General features: G+C 39.9%; 1 protein-coding gene across 1 annotated transcript in view; it reads left to right on the plus strand.

Moving 5' to 3' along the window:
- DTL (denticleless E3 ubiquitin protein ligase homolog) overlaps positions 1 to 17,835 on the plus strand; it is a 67,767-nt gene extending 49,932 nt beyond the window's left edge. Inside the window, exons 14-15 of the mRNA XM_033200714.1 lie at positions 13,263 to 14,095; positions 15,856 to 17,835. Coding sequence (XP_033056605.1) covers positions 13,263 to 14,095; positions 15,856 to 15,954 — 932 coding nt within the window. The 3' untranslated portion in view covers positions 15,955 to 17,835. The remainder of the gene's footprint in view (positions 1 to 13,262; positions 14,096 to 15,855) is intronic.
- The last annotated feature ends 1,741 nt before the right edge of the window (positions 17,836 to 19,576 follow it).

The following is a 19,576-nucleotide window of genomic DNA, read 5'->3' on the forward strand; positions in this document are numbered from 1 at the left end:
CAAGCAATCCACCCACCTCAGTCTCCCAAAGTGGTGGGATTACAGACATGAGCCACGGCACCCAGCCTTAAGTACTTTCTGTTATCTTTTTTGCAACACTATTTAAAATACTATACTTGAGTAAATGTTCCATAATTTACCTAGCTATTCTACTGTAGTTAAACATTTGTTTCCAATATTTTAAAAGTTGGAGGGTTTTCCTCCCTGAATTTAGTGTCCCCCTTCCCATTAAAATAAGATTCCCAAAGGTAGAATTCTTGTGTTAATGACTATACCATTTTTTAAAATTTGTGATGAAAAGTATCTGGCTTTTAACTATGTACTTTTAGTGTGCCATTAATTATTCTTAGAAGCCAAGTCACCAAAAAGTTACATATTGACCAAATTTGAGTTGTAATAACAACGTTTAGCCACTATTGACTCCTAGCATAATTGTTCTAAGGACCTACTTGGATTATCTCATTTAATTATGAAAACAACTGAAACTGAACGTCAAGGAAGTTAGACTTGCTTAAAATCTCATAGCTATGAAGTTGTAGAACCAGAGTCTATAACTGAACCCTTACAGTCTGACTCTAGAACACATGCTCGGAACTACTCTGCAGCACTGCCTTCTTTAGAACCTAACAAAGCAAGGCAAAAGTTCAGGTTAAGATCGGAGTAAGAGTTATGCCTAGATTACCCCATTTATGAGTGATGCGAGGGTTACTCTGAAGAGCACTACGAAGCAACAACCTGACATGGGTGCCAAAGGCTGGCACACTGACCATTCAGCTCTCTAAGCCAGCTTCCAGCCACAGATTTACTGCTTCTAATCACATTGCCATCTTGAAAATCATGTTCCCCTGCTTTCCCAAGCTTCTAATTGCCACACCAGCCTTTCATTGCTGTCCTGGGCTGCGTATCTTCACTTCTGGCCCTGGTTTGTAAACCCCCCAGTTAACACATTAACTGGAAGGGTTTAAGTGCCAAGTCACAGCCTCTTTTCCCCTGCCCTACTGCTCCCAGCCGGCACCTGCTTTATTGCTTACCTCTCTTTCCCTGTGTTTTAGCCAGAGATCTCATAGCACTGCTGAAACCAATAGTCCTCAATCTTGGCTATGCATCATAGCTACTTGGGGAGCTTTTCAAGTCCATGTATCCCCAGTGATTGATTCAATAGGACTGGGGTGGAGGCCAAGTACCTGTATTTTTACAGAGCTCCAAGTAGGTCTGTTATGTAGCCAGGATTGAGAACCTCTGATTTAAGCATTATTGAGTGACAAAGTTGATTATCCTTATCCTAAAGAGAAGGAAACCTTACCTATTCTGTCTCAGTTGCTGCAGTCTCACAAGTCAACAGGATAATTATGGAGTCAATTTTCTGATGCCTAGAACCTCACCTGTATCCTTGTCAGCAGTAATGAAACTTAACAAACATTGTTTAATAATTCCTTGCTAGGCACTATAGGGGCACTGGGCCTAAAGATGAATAAACCATTGTTAGCTGCCCTCTAGGCTCACAGTCTAGTCTAGGAGGCATATTCAAAAACTATAGCACACAGCCATTAGCTGTATAAACAAGGGACTCTGAGAACCTACTTCCTCTGCGGGAGAAGAGGAAAGAAGTTATGAATTCTTCACAATGGAGTTAACGTTGTCATCAGAGTCTTGAAACATGAGAAGAATTTCTGCCTGACAAAGGAGGAGCTAACTTGGCAAGAAAACCACATGAACAAAGAAATGTGACAGTACACAGCTTGTTCAGGAAGCAACTAGTAGTGTCCTGTAACATGATCCTAGAATAGCAAAGTTCATGATAAGACTGAAAAGGCAGGCTGAGGCCAGATGGCAAACTCTCATCTAGAAAGAAGCTGGCCTGGCACGGTGGCTCACGCCTGTAATCCCAGTACTTTGGGAGGCCGAGGCGGGTGGATCACCTGAGGTCAGGAGTTCGAGACTAGCCTTGCCAACATGGCAAAACCCCATCTCTACTAAAAATACAAAATTAGCCAAGCATGGTGGCACACACCTGTAATCCCAGCTACTCGGGAGGCTGAGGCAGGAGAATCGCTTGAATCCAGGAGGCGGAGGTTGCAGTGAGCTGAGATCATGCCACTGCACTACAGCCTGGGCGACAAAACAAGACTCCATCTCAAAAAATAAAGAAAGAAGCTGCAAACTATTAGTAGACTCCATATAATTCTTCAAAGGAACTGACTTTAGGAAGCATTTAGGGCAGTAACTTAGTCTATGCTACCATGTCATCAAATCTCATATATTGCTTAAGGTCAATAAGGAGTTGGTCCACTTAAGTAGATGAAGTACTAAAGAAAATGGCATGCCATATTTAAATGTGTAGGCTCATATAATGGCATGCAATGCACCTGTAAAAAGTAATGCAGTGCATCTATTTGTACTTTCATAAAGAGACATAAAAATAAAAGAGCAAATTGCAGAACATGCACATATATATAGTATAATCCATTTGTATTTTGGAGTTTTTTAAGGTATGGTACATAACCTTTGTATATGCTAAATAGGCATAGAGAAAATTGTGGAATGCACAAGAATGTAAAAGTGAAATGAAAAAGTTGAAAAGAGGATCCTGTTTCTACCCTCTTCCCCTCTGTACTGGTTGAATTTTTTTACCATTAACTTTCATACTGTTATAATCTAGTTACTGTTTAAAAAACACATACACACACACTAAATTTGACCCAGCATTTGCTAACCTTCAAAGCTAACAAAATTTCTTTGACTCCCATAGTCCATTTCTTCTTTCACCGTGACATCCTGAAGGAAGAGGAAATGCCCCAACTATCTAACACATCAATTTTATACCAGCCTTATCAGTAAATACTTCCAGTGTATGCCATGCAAGTTTCAGAAACCTGCATACCTGGTTTGTCCCTGTCCCAACTCTTCCTTCTCCAATCCTGCCTTGTTAATTGGCATATTATAGGACTCATAAAATTTTAGGACTTTCTGCCCTAAATGTACACTTTGACCCACTTAAATGGAACAGATGACTGTGGCAGCTGTGCAGTGACTATTGACCTACACCAAGGAGTGCAACAAATGAAAACTTCCTTCTGCTGAAAAAAATAGCTATTATCAAGCTCTAGAGCATTAGTATGAGAGCCATAACCAGAGGCTTCATGAATAGGTCCCTGTTACTAAGTCCTTTTCATAGCACCTTATGACAAAATGGGGTTTTTCATTAATGATCCTTATTAAAAAGAGCAGTATCATTTTGGCTGGTTCTAAACATATGGTTGATGAGAAAAGTTTAAGCAAAAGTCAATTTGTAGAATTTCTCTCAAGGCAAGACTGCTTTAGGAGTGAAAAGCACAAAGTAAAAAAGGACAGGATAATTAACTGACTAAAGTGAGTACTTGCCAATCTTTATTTCTGCTAAAAGAGAGATTGCATTTTTATATCAGCCCATCCTAAATTCAGCTGGATATAAATGCAATTAGGTAAAAATCATAGTTAACAATTCAAAGGCTTTGTGACTAAGAAATAAATAAATGCCCTTATTATTTGACAACAGGAATGCTATTTCAGCAATCTAGAAAGCTCAGAAGGAAATTGAAAAAGTGTTGTCTGTGGTAGGGCCTGAGAGGGAAGAAGCATGAAGTTCATAAAAATTTGCCTGAAGTACTTGCCATTGTATGTAAACAAAGGGATGGGTACACATAGAGAAACCCTATTTACTAAGTTTGATTTGATTTACAGAGAGCAAGCACTGAGATTCTGAATTTTTTTTTATTTGTGGAAAATAGTAGTCGTTTGTAAAATCAAGTGGGAAGCCATGTGAGGCCTGATAACCTAAACACGTAACTGATTGAATGGCTTCTTGTGAAAAGAAAAACTATCTCCATTTAACAGATAAAGAATCTGAGTCCAAAGAGATAAAGGGTTATGCCCAAGTCACATAGTAAGTGATTGTGCCAGGTTTTAGAACTGTGGGTTCCTGTGTGAGAGCCCCTGTGCAGTGCCTTTCTGCCCTAGCATTGCTCAAGAATATATATAAGAATGCTAATGGCAGCATTAAATGTGCTGTAGAATACCTATACCTTAGAATACATTGTAGCTGTTAAAAATGATAAGGTAAATCTTTATTAATGTGGGAAATGTTCACGATACATTAAGGAAGCAGGTTGTTCCTAATTTTAACATGGGCAAAGGGCCTGAATAGATGTTTCTCAAAAGAAGACATACAGATGCCCAACAGGTATATGAAAAACTTCTCAACATCACCAATCATCAGGGAAATGTAAATCAAAACCACAATGAGATACCCCCTCACACCTGTTAGAATAGCTTTTATCAAAAAGACAAAAGGTAGCAAGGATTGGTAAGGATGTGGAGAAAAGGGAACCCTTGTACACTGGTGGGAATGTAAATTAGTATAGCCATTATGGAAAACAGAATGACAGTTTCTCAAAAAATTAAAAATAGAACTACCAAATGATCCAGCAATTTCACTTTTGGGTATATATCCCAAAAAATGAAAGCAGTGTGTGGAAGTGATACCTGCACTCCAGTGTTCACTGCAGCACTATTCATGATAGCCAAGATACAGAATCACCTAAGTATTCATCAACAGTAAAGACAATATGATGTATATACACAATAGAATACTATTCAACCTTGAAAAAGAAGAAAGTTAATGTCATTTGCAACAACAGAAATGAACCTGAAAGACATTATGCTAGGAGAAATAAGCCAGACACAGAAAGACAAATACCGCATGATCTCACATGTGGAATCTTAAAAAGTTGAACTCACAGGAGCAGAGAGTAGAATAATGTACTATGTACCTGAAAATTGCTGAGTAGATTTTAAATGTTCTCACCACAAAAATATATGAAGTGATGTTAATTGGCTTGATTTAATCATTCTACAATGTATGCGTGTATCAAAACATCACATTATATAACCTGTATACATAATACAAATAAATTGACTTGAGATAAAAGATTACTAAATAGTGTATATATATATATAGTGATCTCTCCTTTTTAAAAAATTTCAATAGTTTTGGGGGAACAGGTGATGTTTGATTACATGGATAAGTACTTTAGTAGTGATTTCTGAAATTTTAGTGCACCCATCACCCAAGTGGTGTATGCTGTAACCAATGTGTAGTCTTTTATCCCTTACCTGCCTCCCACCTTGAGTCCCCAAATTCCATTGTACCATTCTTATGCCTTTGCATCTTCATAGCTTAGCTCCCACTTGTAAGTGAGAACATACAATGTTTGGTTCCATTCCTGAGCTACTTCACTTAGAATAATGGTCTCCAGGCCAGGCGCAGTGGCTCATGCCTGTAATCCTAGCACTTTGGGAGTCCGAGGCAGGTGGATCGATCACCTGAGGTCGGGAATTCAAGACCAGCCTGGCCAACATAGTGAAACCCCCCTCTACTAAAAATACAAAACTTAGTCAGGCGTGGTGGTGCATGCCTGTAGTCCCAGCTACTTGGGAGGCTGGCGCAGGAGAATTGCTTGAACCTGGGAGATGGAGGTTGAGGTTGCAGCAAGCCGAGATTGTGCCACTGCACTCTAGCCTGGGTGACATAGCGAGACAACAGCTTAAAAAAAAAAAAAAAAAAGATAATGGTCTCCAACTCCATCCTGGTTCCTGCAAATGCCATTATTTCAATTCCATTTTATGGCTAAGTAGTATTCCATGGTGTATATATATATATACACACAGCACATTTTCTTTATCCACTTTGATTGAAGGGCATCTGGGCTGGTTCCACATTTTTGCAGTTGCAAATTATGTTGCTATAAACGTGCATGTGCAAGTGTCTTTTTCATATGACGACTTTTTTTCCTCTGGGTAGATACCAGTGGTGGGATTGCTGGATCAAATGGTATATCTACTTTAAGTTCTTTACAGAATCTCTGTACTGTTTTCCATAGTGATTGTACTAGTTTACATTCCCACCAGCAGTGTAAAAGTGTTCCCTTTCCACCACATCCACCCCAATTACAGCTATTCTTGCAGGAGTAAGGTGGTATTGCATTGTGTTTTTGATTTACATTTCCCTGATTATTAGTGATGTTGAGCATTTTTTCATAAGTTTGAAGGCCCTATGTATATCTTTTTTTTTTTTTTGAGAATTTTCTGTTATTCATATCCTTAGCCCACTTTTTGATGGCATTATTTGTTTTTTTCCTTGCTGATTTTAAAACTCGAAAAGTTCCCTTGTCCCCCTTGCAGGACGTGCAATGAGGGTGTAGCTCTCTTCTTCAATGCCCCGCTGCTCAAACCTCTAGGGGAGCATACAGATGCGTAGGCTGTGGGGCTCCAACCCCACAACAGTGTCTGGGGGTGAATGTTTACAGCTCCTGAAGCCGCAGTGGGTATGTGTTACAGGGCGCTCTTTTAGTTTTGCTGTTTATAGGCGGCTTGTGTTAACCAGCTGTATTAGACCCCTGCCTTATCACAAGGACAGAGAGCTTTCTGTATCCCGGGGTTCTTGCCTTGGTGTACCGGAAGAATGGGATCACATGTGGGCTTGAAGAATTTGAGTGCAAGGTTCCACTGAGCAGAAGTAGCTGTCCGCAGATGGGGGAACCAGAAGGGAGATGGTTTTCCCCTGGAGTTGGGCCCTTGGCGGCCCAAGTTCACCTCCGACTGCCCCAACCAAACTGCATCATTTCACCGGTTGATGCCCTGCCGGCCTGCCGAAGCCTGTCAGTGTGCTCTTCCGCCAGCGTGCTCCTTTCAACGTCTGCTTGACGAGCAGCCACTACTGTCTTTTTCTGCTTATGTGTTTCTCACAACATGCAGTCACCATGTGTTCCTGCTAGGGTCTTGGGGTTTTTCATAGGCACAGGATGGGGGCGTGGCAGGCCAAGGTGGTCTGGGAAATGCAACATTTGGGCAGGAAATGCCTGTCCTCACCTAGGTCCGTGGGGATGGAGCCCTAGCCAGGGATCACACCTTCTACCCAGCACTTCTCTTCCCTCATTCTGTATCATTTAAAGGGGCCATGCTCTTCCCTTCCCAGCACTCCCGTATCAATTCGTTTGAGTTCCTTGTAGATTCTGGATAATAGGCCTTTGTCAGTTGCATAGATTGTGAAGATTTTCTCCCACTCTGTGAGTTCTTTGTTTACTTTGCTGATTATTTCTTTTGCTGTGCAGAAGCTTTTTAGTTTAATTAAGTCCCATCTATTTTTCTTTGTTTTTCTTGCATTTGCTTTTGGGTTATTGGTCATGAACTCTTTGCCTAGGCCATGTCTAGAAGAGTTTTTCCCATGTTCTAGAGTTTTTATGGTTTCAGGTCTTAGATGTCTTTGGTCCATCTGGAGCTGATTTTTGTATAAGGTGAGAGATGAGGATCCAGTTTCATTCTCCTACATGTGGCTTGCCAATTATCCCAGCACCATTGAATAGGGTTGTCCTTTCCCCACCTTATGTTTTTGTTTGCTTTGTTGACGATTAGTTGGCTGTAAGTATTTAGTTTTATTTCTGGGTTCTCTCTTCTATTCCATTGGTCTATGTGCCTATTTTTATAACATTACCATGCTATTTGAGTGACTATAGCCTTGTAGTATAGTTTGAAGTCAGGTAATGTGATGCCTCCAGATTTGTTCTTTTTGCTTAGTCTTGCTTTGGCTATGTGGGCTGTTCTTTGGTTCCATATAACTTTTAGGATTGTTTTTTCTAGTTCTGTGAAGAATTATATGGTATTTTGATGGGAACTGCACTGAATTTGTAGATTGCTTTTGGCAGTATAGTTAGTTTCACAGCATTGATTCTACCCATCCTTGAACATAGGATGTGTTTTTCCATTTGTTGTGTCGTCTGATTTCTTTCAGCAGTGTTTTGTAATTTTCCTTGTAGAGGTCTTTCACTTCCTTAGTTAGGTATATTCTTTGGTTTTGCAGCTATTGTAAAAGGGGTTGAGTTATTGATTTGATTTGCAGCTTGTTTGCTATTGCTGTATAGCAGTACTACTGATTTATGTACATTGATTTTGTATCCTGAAACTTAACTGAATTCATTTGTCAGATCTAGGAGCTTTTTGCATGAGTTTTTAGGGTTTTCCAGGTATTCAGTCATATCATTTGCTAACAGTGACAGCTTGACTTCCTCTTTACCAATTTGGATGCCTTTTATTTCTCTTTTCTGACTGGCTATGACTGGCTAGGGCTTCCACTATGTTGAATAGAAGTGGTGAAAGTGGGCATCCTTGTGTTTTTCCAGTTCTCGTGAGGAATGCTTTCAACTTTTCAGCGTTCACTATAATGTTGACTGTGGGTTTGTCATGGATGACTTTTATTACCTTAAAGTATGTTCCTTCTATGCTGATTTTGCTGAGGGTTTTCATCATAAAGCGATGCTAGATTTTCTGAAATGTTTTTTCTGCTTCTATTGAGGTGATCATGTGTTTTTGTTTGTTTTTCTCTTAGAGTTTCGCTCTTGTTGCCCAGGCTGGGGTACAATGGCACGATCTCAGCTCACTGCAACCTCTGCCACCCAGGTTCAAGGGATTCTCCTGCCTCAGCCTCCCGAGTAACTGGGATACCACATCTGGCTAATTTTTGTATTTTTAGATGGGGTTTCACCATGTTGACCAGGCTGGTCTCAAACTCCTGACCTCAAGTGATCTGCCCTCCTCGGCCTCCCAAAGTGCTGGGATTACAGGTGTGAGCCGCCACACCCAGCCTGATTTTTGTTTTTAATTCTGTTTATATGCCGTATCACATGTATTGACTTGTGTATATTAAACTAACCCTGCATCCCTGGTTTGAAATCCATTTGATCATGGTAGATTATCTTTTTGATATACTGTTGGATTTGGTTAGCTAGTATTTTGTTGAGGATTTTTACATCTGTGTTCATCAGGGATATTGATCTGTAGTTTTCTTTTTTGTCATGTCCTTTCCTGGTTTTGGTATTAGAGTGATACTGCTGACTTCATAGGATGATTTAGGGAGGATTCCTTCTTTCTCTTTTGGAATAGTTTCCGTAGGATTGGTAACAGTTCTTCTTTGAATGTCTGATAGAATTCAGCAGTGAATCCACCTGGTCCTGGACTTTTTCTTGTTGGCAATTTCTTAATTACCATTTCAATCTCAGTGCTTGTTATTGATCTGTTCAGAGTTCCTATTTCTTCCTGGTTTAATCTAGGAGGGTTGTATATTTCCAGGAATTTACCCATCTCCTCTAGGTTTTCCAGTGGGGGAGCATAAAGGTGTTCATAGTAGCCTTGAATGATCATTTGTATTTCTGTGGTATTCGTTGTTAATATTTCCTGTTTCATTTCTAATTGAACTTATTTGGATCTTCTCTTTTCTTGGTTAATCTCACTAATGGGCTATCAATTTTGTTTATCTTTTCAAAGACCCAGCTTTTTGTTTCATTTGTTTTTTGTATTTTGTTGTTGTTGTTTCAATTTCACTAAGTTCTACTCTGATCTTTGTTATATCTTTCCTTCTCCTGGGTTTGCGTTTGGTTTGTTCTTGTTTCTTGAGTTCTTGAGGTGTTACCTTAGATTGTCAATTTGTGCTCTTTCAGACTTTTTGATGTAGGCACTCAATGCTGTGAGCTTTCCTCTTAGCACTGCTTTTGCTGTATCTCAGAGGTTTTGTTAGGTTGTGTCACTTTTTTCATTCAGTTCAAATAATTTTTTAATTTCCAGCTTGATTTTGATTTCATTATTGACCCAAAGATCATTCAGGAGCAAATTATTTAACGTTGCGTGGTTTTAAGAATTCCCTTTGGAGTTGATTTCCAATTTTACTCCACTGTGGTCTGAGAGAGTACTTTATATAATTTTGATTTTCTTAAATTTATTGAGACTTGTTTTGTGGCCTATCATATGGTCTGTATCTTGGAGAATGTTCCATGAATGTTCTGATGAATAGAATGTATACTCTGCAGTTGTTGGGTAGAATATTCTGTAAATAACCTGTTAAATTCATTTGTACTAGGGTATAAGTCCATTGTTTCTATGTTGACTTTCTATATTGAAGTCCCCCACTATGAGATGAGATTCTATTTTGGTGTATTTTGAGGTTTTGCTTCAAGATTTAGAACTCCTTTTAGCAGTTTTTGTAAACTGTGCTCGCTTGGTAGTGGCAAATTGTCTCAGCATTTGAAAAATACTTTATCTTCATTTATGAAGCTTACTTTCACTGGATACAAAATTCTTGGCTGATAATTATTTTGTCAGCTAATAATTATTTAATATGGCTAAAGATAAGACCTTAATTCCTTCTAGTTTGTAGGGTATCTGCTGTTAATCTGATAGGTTTTTCCTTTACAGGTTACCTGATGCTTTTGCCTCCCACCTCTTAAGATTTTTTCTTTCATCTTGACTTTAGATAACCTGATGACTGTGTGCCTAGGTGATGATCTTTTTGTGATGAATTTCCTGGGTGTTCTTTGAGCTTCTTGTATTTGGATGTCTAGATCTCGAGCAAGGCCAGAGAAGTTTTTATTCTTTTGCCTTTGTCTTTGTTGGATTGGGTTAATTCAAAAGCCTTGTCTTTGAGCTCTGAAATTCTTTCTTCTACTTGTTTGATTCTATTGTTAAAACTTTCCAGTGTATTTTGCATTTCTCTAAATGTGTCTTTCATTTCCAAAAGTCATGATTGTTTTTTATTTATGATATCTGTTTCTCTGGAGATTCTTTTCATCTACATCCTGTTTTGTTTTAAAATTTAAGTTGGTTTTCACCTTTCTCTGGTGCCTCCTTAAGTAGCTTAATAATTGACCTTCTGAAATCTTTTCTGGCAATTCAAAGATTTATTCTTGGTTTGGATCCATTTGCTGGTGAGCTAGTGTGATCTTTTAGGGGTGGTTATAGAACCTTGTTTTGTCATATTGCCGGAATTGTTTTTTTGGTTCCTTCTCATTTGGGTGGACTATATCAGAAGATCTGGGATTCAATGTCTGCTGTTTAAATTATTTTGTCCCACAGGGTGGTCCCTTGATGTGGTGCTCTCCCACTTCCCTAGGGGTAGGGCTTCCTGAGGGCCGGACTGCAGTGATTGTTATTGCTCTTCTGGGTCGAGCCACTCAGCAGAGCTACTGGGTTCTAGTACCGGAGAGTGTCCGCAAAGAGTCCCATGATGTGATCTGTCTTCAGGTCTGTATGCCATGGATACCAGCACCTGCTCTGATGAAGGTGGTAGCAAGGGAATGAAGTGGACTGTGTGAGAGTATTTGGTTGTAGTTTTGTTTAGTGCACTGGTTGTCTTGAATGCTAGTTCTACTAGCACTGAAGTTATTACATGGACAGACTCAGGACCTCTGGTTGGCCGAGATGTTACAGGCAGTAGAATTAGCTGCTATTTTCTCCTTTCTTGGAGCAGGGTTGTTCTGTTGAGTTGCTGTGATGGCTTGAATTGGTTGGCCTCCAGCCCGGAGGTGTTGCTTTCAAGAGAGTATCAACTGCGGTGGTAGTATAGCAGGGATATAAGCTTGCCCTAAGGTTGCCTGGATAAATGTTCGGGTTTCTCACTCAATGAGCAGGACCATAGAGCTCCCACAAGTTTATGTCTTTTGTTTATGGCTACCAGGGCGGTTAGAGAAAGACCATCTGGTGGGGGCAGGGATAGTGTGTCTGAGCTCAGACTCCTTGGGTGGGGCTTGCTGTGGCCTCTGGGTGGTGGGAGTGGTGGTTCACAGGCCAACGGAATTATGTTCTAAGGGAGATTATGACTGCCTCTGCTGCTTCATACACATCACCAGGGAAATAGGGGAAAGCCAGCAGTGACAGGCCACAGCCAGCAAGGCCAGTCTCGCTCCTGCCGTGCTTCCCCAACAGCCCAACAGAACCAAATTTATATCCATGCCTCGAGTGCACAGGGTGGATATCTTGCCCTAGACTACATGCCTTCCCGCCAAGAAAGCAAGCAGGGCTTTTAGACCTTGCCCATCTGCCTGCCACGGCTTCTGTGCTTGTATGTGCACTTCCTGTTTGTCCCATCCCCCCCACAGATTCTGCCCAGGATAATTCACGCTCAGTTGAAATTATTACAAAGTTCAGCTGAAAGTCTCCTTCTCCCTATGGTCCTTCCCCAATTCCATTGGCTGCCCTCTCCAAAGACCCCTGTGAGATAGTCAGAAATGGTTTCCCTGGGGACCAGGAGTGCCTACAGGGCTCTTCCTGCTGCTGCTTCTACTTTTATATTTTGCTTGGCTCTCTAAATTCATTTCAGTTCTCCTTCTCCCATGATCTGGATTTTCAGGTTCCCCAGTGAGGATGTGTGCAGAGGTGGATTTTCACCCTTCACACTGTTTTTTGTTTTGAAACGGAGTCATGCTCTGTCGGCCAGGCTGGAGTGCAGTGGGCAAGATCTTGGCTCACTTCAACCTCCACCTCCTGGGTTCAAGCGATTCTTCTGCCTCAGCCTCCTGAGTAGCTGGGACTACAGGTGCACACTACCATGCCTGGCTAATTTTTGTATTTTTAGTAGAGACAGGGTTTCACCATATTGGCCAGGCTGGTCTTGAACTCCTGACTTCAAATGATTCACCCACCTCGGCCTCCCATAGTGCTGGGATTACAGGCATGAATCACCATGCGCGGCCACCCTCTCACACTTTGGACCTTGAGAGTTTGTTTGGAGGTTCTAGCAGGGGAGTGCAGCTGCTCGTATACCCTTGACCGAAGACCGGTTCTCTATCAGGGATGGTCGTCCTCTTCAACCAAGCGTGCAGTTTCGGGAGCCCTCTCACACTTTGGGCACTCAATTTTTCTGCTGTCTTGTGGATTTTGTAGCAGCAAGCTACTTCTTTCAAAGGATCTGTTAATTCTTTTGTTTTTTCTGATATGTTCCTGCGGTAGTTCTTGGAGCCAAAGTTCACTATGTGAGTCTCCACATGCTGTTCTGTTCTGAGTGGCAAGTTAGTCCTGCCTCCTATCTGCCACTTTCCCCTTATATCAGTCTCATTTTTGTATAGAAAGAAGTTGAGATATGTAGTATGTATCACATGCACAAATATAGAAAGTATGCTAAACGTTTATGTAGGCGCTTTAAATTTTTTCTCTTTATGTTTTTTGGTATTTTGTTGATTTTTACAAGTATGTATTTTATAATGGGATAGTTGGGAGGTTGGTGACTTGGAAAAGAGAAAGGAAAATGATAAAAGGGTATGGTTGGAATCAAGTGATACATATAACCTACTTACTGGCAAATTGACCCTTAGATAATTAAGTTAACTACGATTTTTCTTGATGAGAATTTAGGGACTTTGTGTGGCTTTCACTTCTGATTTTCATGATCCTCTCCTCTTTTTCAGTAACAGTAACGAGTAGCCAGAGTACTCCTGCCAAAGCCCCCAGGGTAAAGTGCAATGCATCCATTTCTTCCCCGTCATCCGCAGCTTGTGCCCCAAGCTGTGCTGGAGACCTCCCTCTTCCTTCAAATACTCCCACTTTCTCTATTAAAACCCCTCCTGCCAAGGCCCGGTCTCCCCTCAACAGAAGAAGTTCTGTCTCCTCCGTCTCTCCCAAGCCACCTTCATCTTTCAAGATGTCGATTAGAAACTGGGTGACCCGAACACCTTCCTCATCACCACCCATCACTCCACCTGCTTCCGAGACCAAGATCATGTCTCCAAGAAAAGCCCTTATTCCCGTGAGCCAGAAGTCATCCCAAGCAGAAGCTTGCTCTGAGTCCAGAAATAGAGTAAAGAGGAGGCTAGACTCAAGCTGTCTGGAGAGTGTGAAACAAAAGTGTGTGAAGAGTTGTAACTGTGTGACTGAGCTTGATGGCCAAGTTGAAAATCTTCATTTGGATCTGTGCTGCCTTGCTGGTAACCAGGAAGACCTTAGTAAGGACTCTCTAGGTCCTACCAAATCAAGCAAAATTGAAGGAGCTGGTACAAGTATCTCAGAGCCTCCGTCTCCTGTCAGTCCATATGCTTCAGAAAGCTGTGGAACGCTACCTCTTCCTTTGAGACCTTGTGGAGAAGGGTCTGAAATGGTAGGCAAAGAGAATAGTTCCCCAGAGAATAAAAACTGGTTGTTGGCCATGGCAGCCAAACGGAAGGCTGAGAATCCATCTCCACGAAGTCCATCATCCCAGACACCCAATTCCAGGAGACAGAGCGGAAAGACATCACCAAGCCCGGTAAGTCAGCAGTGGTGGGAAGATACATTTCCTAATTTAAAAGAGGCCAGACACCCAGATGTCTCAAGTCAAGATGCTTTTTTTTTTTTTAAAAGAAATCTATTTATTCCTAGTGCTACCAAATTTAGCACATAAATACAAAATTTTGCATGGGCCATATTTTAACTAAAAATTTTTTATGCTAAGAAACTTTTTGTTTGAAATTCAAATGTAACTGGATGTGCTGTATTTTATCTGGCAACTCTTCTTACTCCCATTAAAATCCCTCCTGTCAGTGTCCATACTCCTCAGCCCTGTTGCCTGATTCACTAAAGCCCTCATCATGCTCCAGGATATCAATTCCAAAATATCTCCCCTCCCCTGTTAGACAGTATGCCATCTTCTTTTTATAGATAAAGCTGTTGTTCATGGGAAAGTTGCCAACATCCATAAGTAGATTTCCAGTTTGTAATTACATTTTGTGATTATTTAAAATACAGTGAAACTTAGATACTTACAGAACAATTTGAGTGCAGAATCTTTCTAGATTTTTATGACTTCTCCCCAGTCTTTTATAATCATCTTGCCACACCACAGTAATACTTTTGACACCTATATCTATTCTTTTTAACATTCAGTGTAGTGTCACTTATCTTTTTAGAACTCATTTCATTGACTGACTTAATATTTAAATTAGATAATATCAGTCATCAGTGATTGCTGGCGGAAATAGGTTTGTGAACCTTGAAAAACAAGATTCATTACGGTGGTGGAGGCAGAAGTAGCTGAGAGCATTGGGTGAGCTATTGGCACCTGTCAGAGGGAATAAAAAGCTGCTATTGTTTGCATGTTAAGGGGAGATGGGTTAACCAAGTTTCCACTGTACTTCACAGTAGCTCTTATTATGAGTTATGGAAGTGGTGGCAGGATGATTGAAATAGAATCCAGGATCATGATCAGCATCATCTGCCATTTTAAAGGGCAGAAGCTAGATAACCATCCTTAGGCCAGTTTTGGTTTAATAAGTGTTCATAACCCCCACCTGCTCTCATGAAGGCCTATCCCATAATTTTAGAAAAATAAACTGATACATTTTAAAGACAACTTAGTACACAAACTGCAATCAAGACCTTGCTGTAGAAAGTGGGGAAAAAAGAGTTATAAGGAATCTTTCCTTCTCTCAAAATTGTGACTGCTCTTTATCCCTAGCCAAAATTTCTATTTTTTTTTTTTCAAGGGAGCTGGTATCAGCTATGTGTTAGCAAAAAAGTAGTTTCAAGGAAAAACTACTTTCACTGATAAATAAAATCTTAAAATCTTTAAAAAGTAGAAATAGTGTGCTGGTCTTGTAATTTATTTGAAGCTAACATTTCTTAAAAATTTTTTACCTTTATATGATGATAATGTCAACTTCAGAAGAGAGTAACAGCTTCCATTTGAATACCTATTTTGTTTATAAATGGGGGGCTGATTTATTCATTTATTTCAAAAAGGATGTTAATTGTAACTTCTTCGTTTCTTGTTAGGAGACTTAGCTAGTAAATGTTTTCTTTTCATGTAAAAAGTCTATGCCTTCTTTCCCTACATATCATCTGTTAAGTTTTTACTGTAGTCAGTACAAATTAGCCAAAAAGACATTGCCATTAAAAGTTTTTGGAGCTGAAAGCAGGCTAAGTAAACAATCAAATTTCTGGCAGCCAAATTTAAGGTACACCTTAGTAAAAACTTGGTAACAGTTGAACTTCAAGGAAATCTCTGAAATCTAAACTTTCTTCTTCTAGGTCACCATCACTCCCAGCTCCATGAGGAAAATCTGCACATACTTCCATAGAAAGTCCCAGGAGGACTTCTGTGGTCCTGAACACTCAACGGAATTATAGATTCTAATCTGAGTGAGTTACTGAGCTTTGGTCCACTAAAATAAGATGAAAAATACAAGACTGACTCTATAACTCTGGTCTTTAAGAAAGCTGCCTTTTCATTTTTAGACAAAATATTTTCAATGCTGAAATGTACCTAATCTGGTTCTGCTACCATAATGTATATGCAGCTTCCCCAGGATGAATGCTGTGTTTAAATTTCATAAAGTAAATTTGTCACTCTAGCATTTTGAATGAATAGTTTTCACTTTTTAAATTATTCATGTTCTCTACAATAATGACATCCCGGTTCATGGAGGCAAAAAACAAGTTTCTTGTTATCCTGAAACTTTTCTATGCTCAGTGGAAAGTATCTGCCAGCTGCAGCATGAGGCCTGTGAAGGCTGACTGCTGAAGAAATCCTCTGCTGAAGACCCCTGGTTCTGTTCTGCCTCCAACATGTATAATTTTATATGAAATACATAATCTTTTCACTATGCTTTTGTGGGGTTTTTTTAAGTATGTATAAAAATGTGATGTTCAGATAAGTACATTTATATCAGTTCAGTGTTAAAATGCAGTCTCTTGAGTTAAAGTCATCTTTATTTTAAATGCAGTGATAAATGTCAACTCTTTGGAGAAACTAGGAGAACAACAACAGAAAGCTGTGTTTGTCTTTTTTCTCTCAAATATATCTCCCGTATGAGATTTCGGGTCCCCATGTTTTCACCAAGCAATCTGGTATGTCAGCCAACCCAACATCACTTTCTACAGGAGGTTGTGATTTTCGCCATTTACTAGAGGAAGATGTTTTATAAAATCAGTTTGGGGTTTGAAATCAGGTGTAGTCATCGGTTCTTTAGGGGCTGCAATGTTTTTTTAAAAAATAAGTCATCAGATTTTAAGAAAAAAGTGATGATTTCTTATTGATATTTTTATGACAGAATATAGCTCTTAACTGAAAATCCAGAACCAGAAACATAAATCTTGAGTTTCTCTTCATGTACATAAAAAGCAATAGCCTTTTAGTATAGATAGCCTTGAGCCGAAAAGTAATAGAATTTTCTCTAGATCTGTATTAGAGTGTATAGACTGACTCTAAATTAATAATGTGCAAAATATCTTCAACATCCCTCCCCTTAATCAACAATTATGTATCAGTGATCTTGAACCATTGTTTTATATTTTTCACCTTTGTAACCTCATGGAAAGAGGCTTTACATACATTCTATGTACTATGTACTTAGAAGGGAGCCTCCTTCCAATCATGAAACTTCGTTCGTTTTATCCATATCCCTGAGGACTGTGTAACTTTATGTCGGTTTTTGTCATTATTTGAAAATCTGTTCTTGCTGACAACTTTTTAATTCCTTTGATCTTATAAGTTAAAGCTGTAACAACTGAAATTGCATGGGTCAAGTAAGCATAGTTTCATCCAGGGAGAAAAATAAATAAAAGGAAGCCATAAAATTGCTCTGGTCAAAACCAAGCACACCATAGCCTTAACTGAATATTTAGGAAATCTGCTTATGTCTGGTGTTTGTTTTTTGACTGTTGGGCTTTGGAAGGATGTTATTTATGACCAATATCTGCCAGTAATGCTGTTTATCTCACTTGCTTTGAAAGCCAATGGGGGGAAAAATCCATGAAAAAGAAAAGGATTGATAAAGTAGGTGATTTTGTTTGTATCCCTACACATCTCCTGGCAGCACTACTGAGTGAAATTGGGATACATTTGGCTGTCAGAAACTATACCAAGAGTCTACTGGGTATAACATGTCTCACTTGGAAAGCTAGTACTTTTAAATGGGTGCCAAAGGTCAACTGTAATGAGATAATTATCCCTGCCTGTGTCAGTGTCAGACTTTGAGCTGATCCTGAATAATAAAGCCTTTTACCTTATCTGATGTCCTTTTCTGAGCTTTTTGCATTACCTAGAAGCAGTCTACACAAAAGAACTATAGTAGTCAAGAATCCCTTCTACTTGTTCATTAAATAAAATGTTTATTCCCAAAGTTATAATCTATTTCAAGCTGAAAGAGCTTTTAATAAAAAACATCGGCCGGGAGCGGTGGCTCAAGCCTATAATCCCAGCACTTTGGGAGGCCGAGACGGGCGGATCACAAGGTCAGGAGATCGAGACCATCCTGGCTAACACGGTGAAACCCCGTCTCTACTAAAAATACAAAAACTAGCCAGGCGAGGTGGCGGGCGCCTGTAGTCCCAGCTACTCGGGAGGCTGAGGCAGGAGAATGCTGTAAACCCGGGAGGCGGAGCTTGCAGTGAGCTGAGATCCGGCCACTGCACTCCAGTCCGGTCGACAGAGCGAGACTCCGCCTCAAAAAAATAAAATAAAATAAAATAAATAAAAATAAAAAACATCTTGCCTGGGTCAGACCTTGAGCATTTAAGATGGCTTGGATTACTTGATAAAGGAGGGTGGAGTGATGTAATTCTTTTTCTAAACAAGTATTTCCAGCACAAACTTTTCCATTTGAATACATTCCAAGCACTATTGCTAGGATCCCGTATAAGAGTTTGCTTTTGGCTGTTTCAACACGGGCCCTTAATTTAATTTTGTGAGGATGACTGACTAGTCCCTTCAAATGTTTCTTCATCTGGACTGCACATTTAACTGATGATGGATCAAGACCATGTGTAGCTACTCTTGTATTGAGGGTCAGCCCATTATCCCCATCCCCAGCCCTAATAGCTTAAAACAGCTTTAACTCCCAGCTTGAAATTAGCGTATGGCCATGTTCATAACATCGGTCGTGTGTGGGTTCAACAAATGCTTTTTGAGAGCCTGTCATAGCCAACACACTGCTGCTCTTAAGTCTGTTTTTCCGCTTTTCCTAGTCCCAAGAGGGCCAGACTTCCTTTTACATTGCTCTTAAAGCAAAGGCCAAGTAGTCTCACAGAGAAAAATCAATTCCACAACTAGGTAGTGTGGGCAACATTTTACAAATGTGTGTCAGAAGAGAGACTGAGTGAAAACATTGTACTAGAAAAACTGAGTTCATTTCCTCCCTATGGCAATTCAACACAAGTGGTTTCTGCTTCATAATTCCATAAAGGGCTAAATGTAGGCCCAGTTGAGCTCTTGTCGGTAGATCTCATTGCTTCTCACACAGGTCTTCACAGGGAATTCTTTGCCTGCCCTAGGTTTGGATCATGCCACATTACCAATTAACCCATTACTCATAAAATTATCAGGGATTATGGAAAAAAAATTGGATTATGCATCAGTTCTTTAGATATTGGTTGGAAGTTATAGGCAGGGTGAACACATTTTGTTGGACTTAAGCTTAATGCTTTAATCCCTGGAATACAACCCTAGCTTGTTATAAGGTAACCATTTTGTTCCCTAAAGTGGTAGCAAAACCTGTTTTATTTCTGAGCTGTGTTTGAGTACAAGCTAAAAAGTGTAGGGGTTGTTGAGAAATGATGTAAGATAAATTCAGCCTTTAAAGAAGAAATCACCTGAGCATATTAAGCAGCTTGTTTATATTGGTATGCCTGCAGCAAGCATATAACATCACAAATGAGAGATATTATGTTACTAAAGAATGGGCTTATTTGATCCCTAAAGTTCATCCCTTGCTAAGCCAGGAAAGAGGGTTTTTAGGGTATGCAACTAGGT

This window comes from Trachypithecus francoisi, unplaced genomic scaffold, assembly GCF_009764315.1.
Source record: "Trachypithecus francoisi isolate TF-2019V2 unplaced genomic scaffold, Tfra_2.0 Lachesis_group5, whole genome shotgun sequence".
NCBI classification, from domain to species: Eukaryota; Metazoa; Chordata; class Mammalia; order Primates; family Cercopithecidae; genus Trachypithecus; species Trachypithecus francoisi.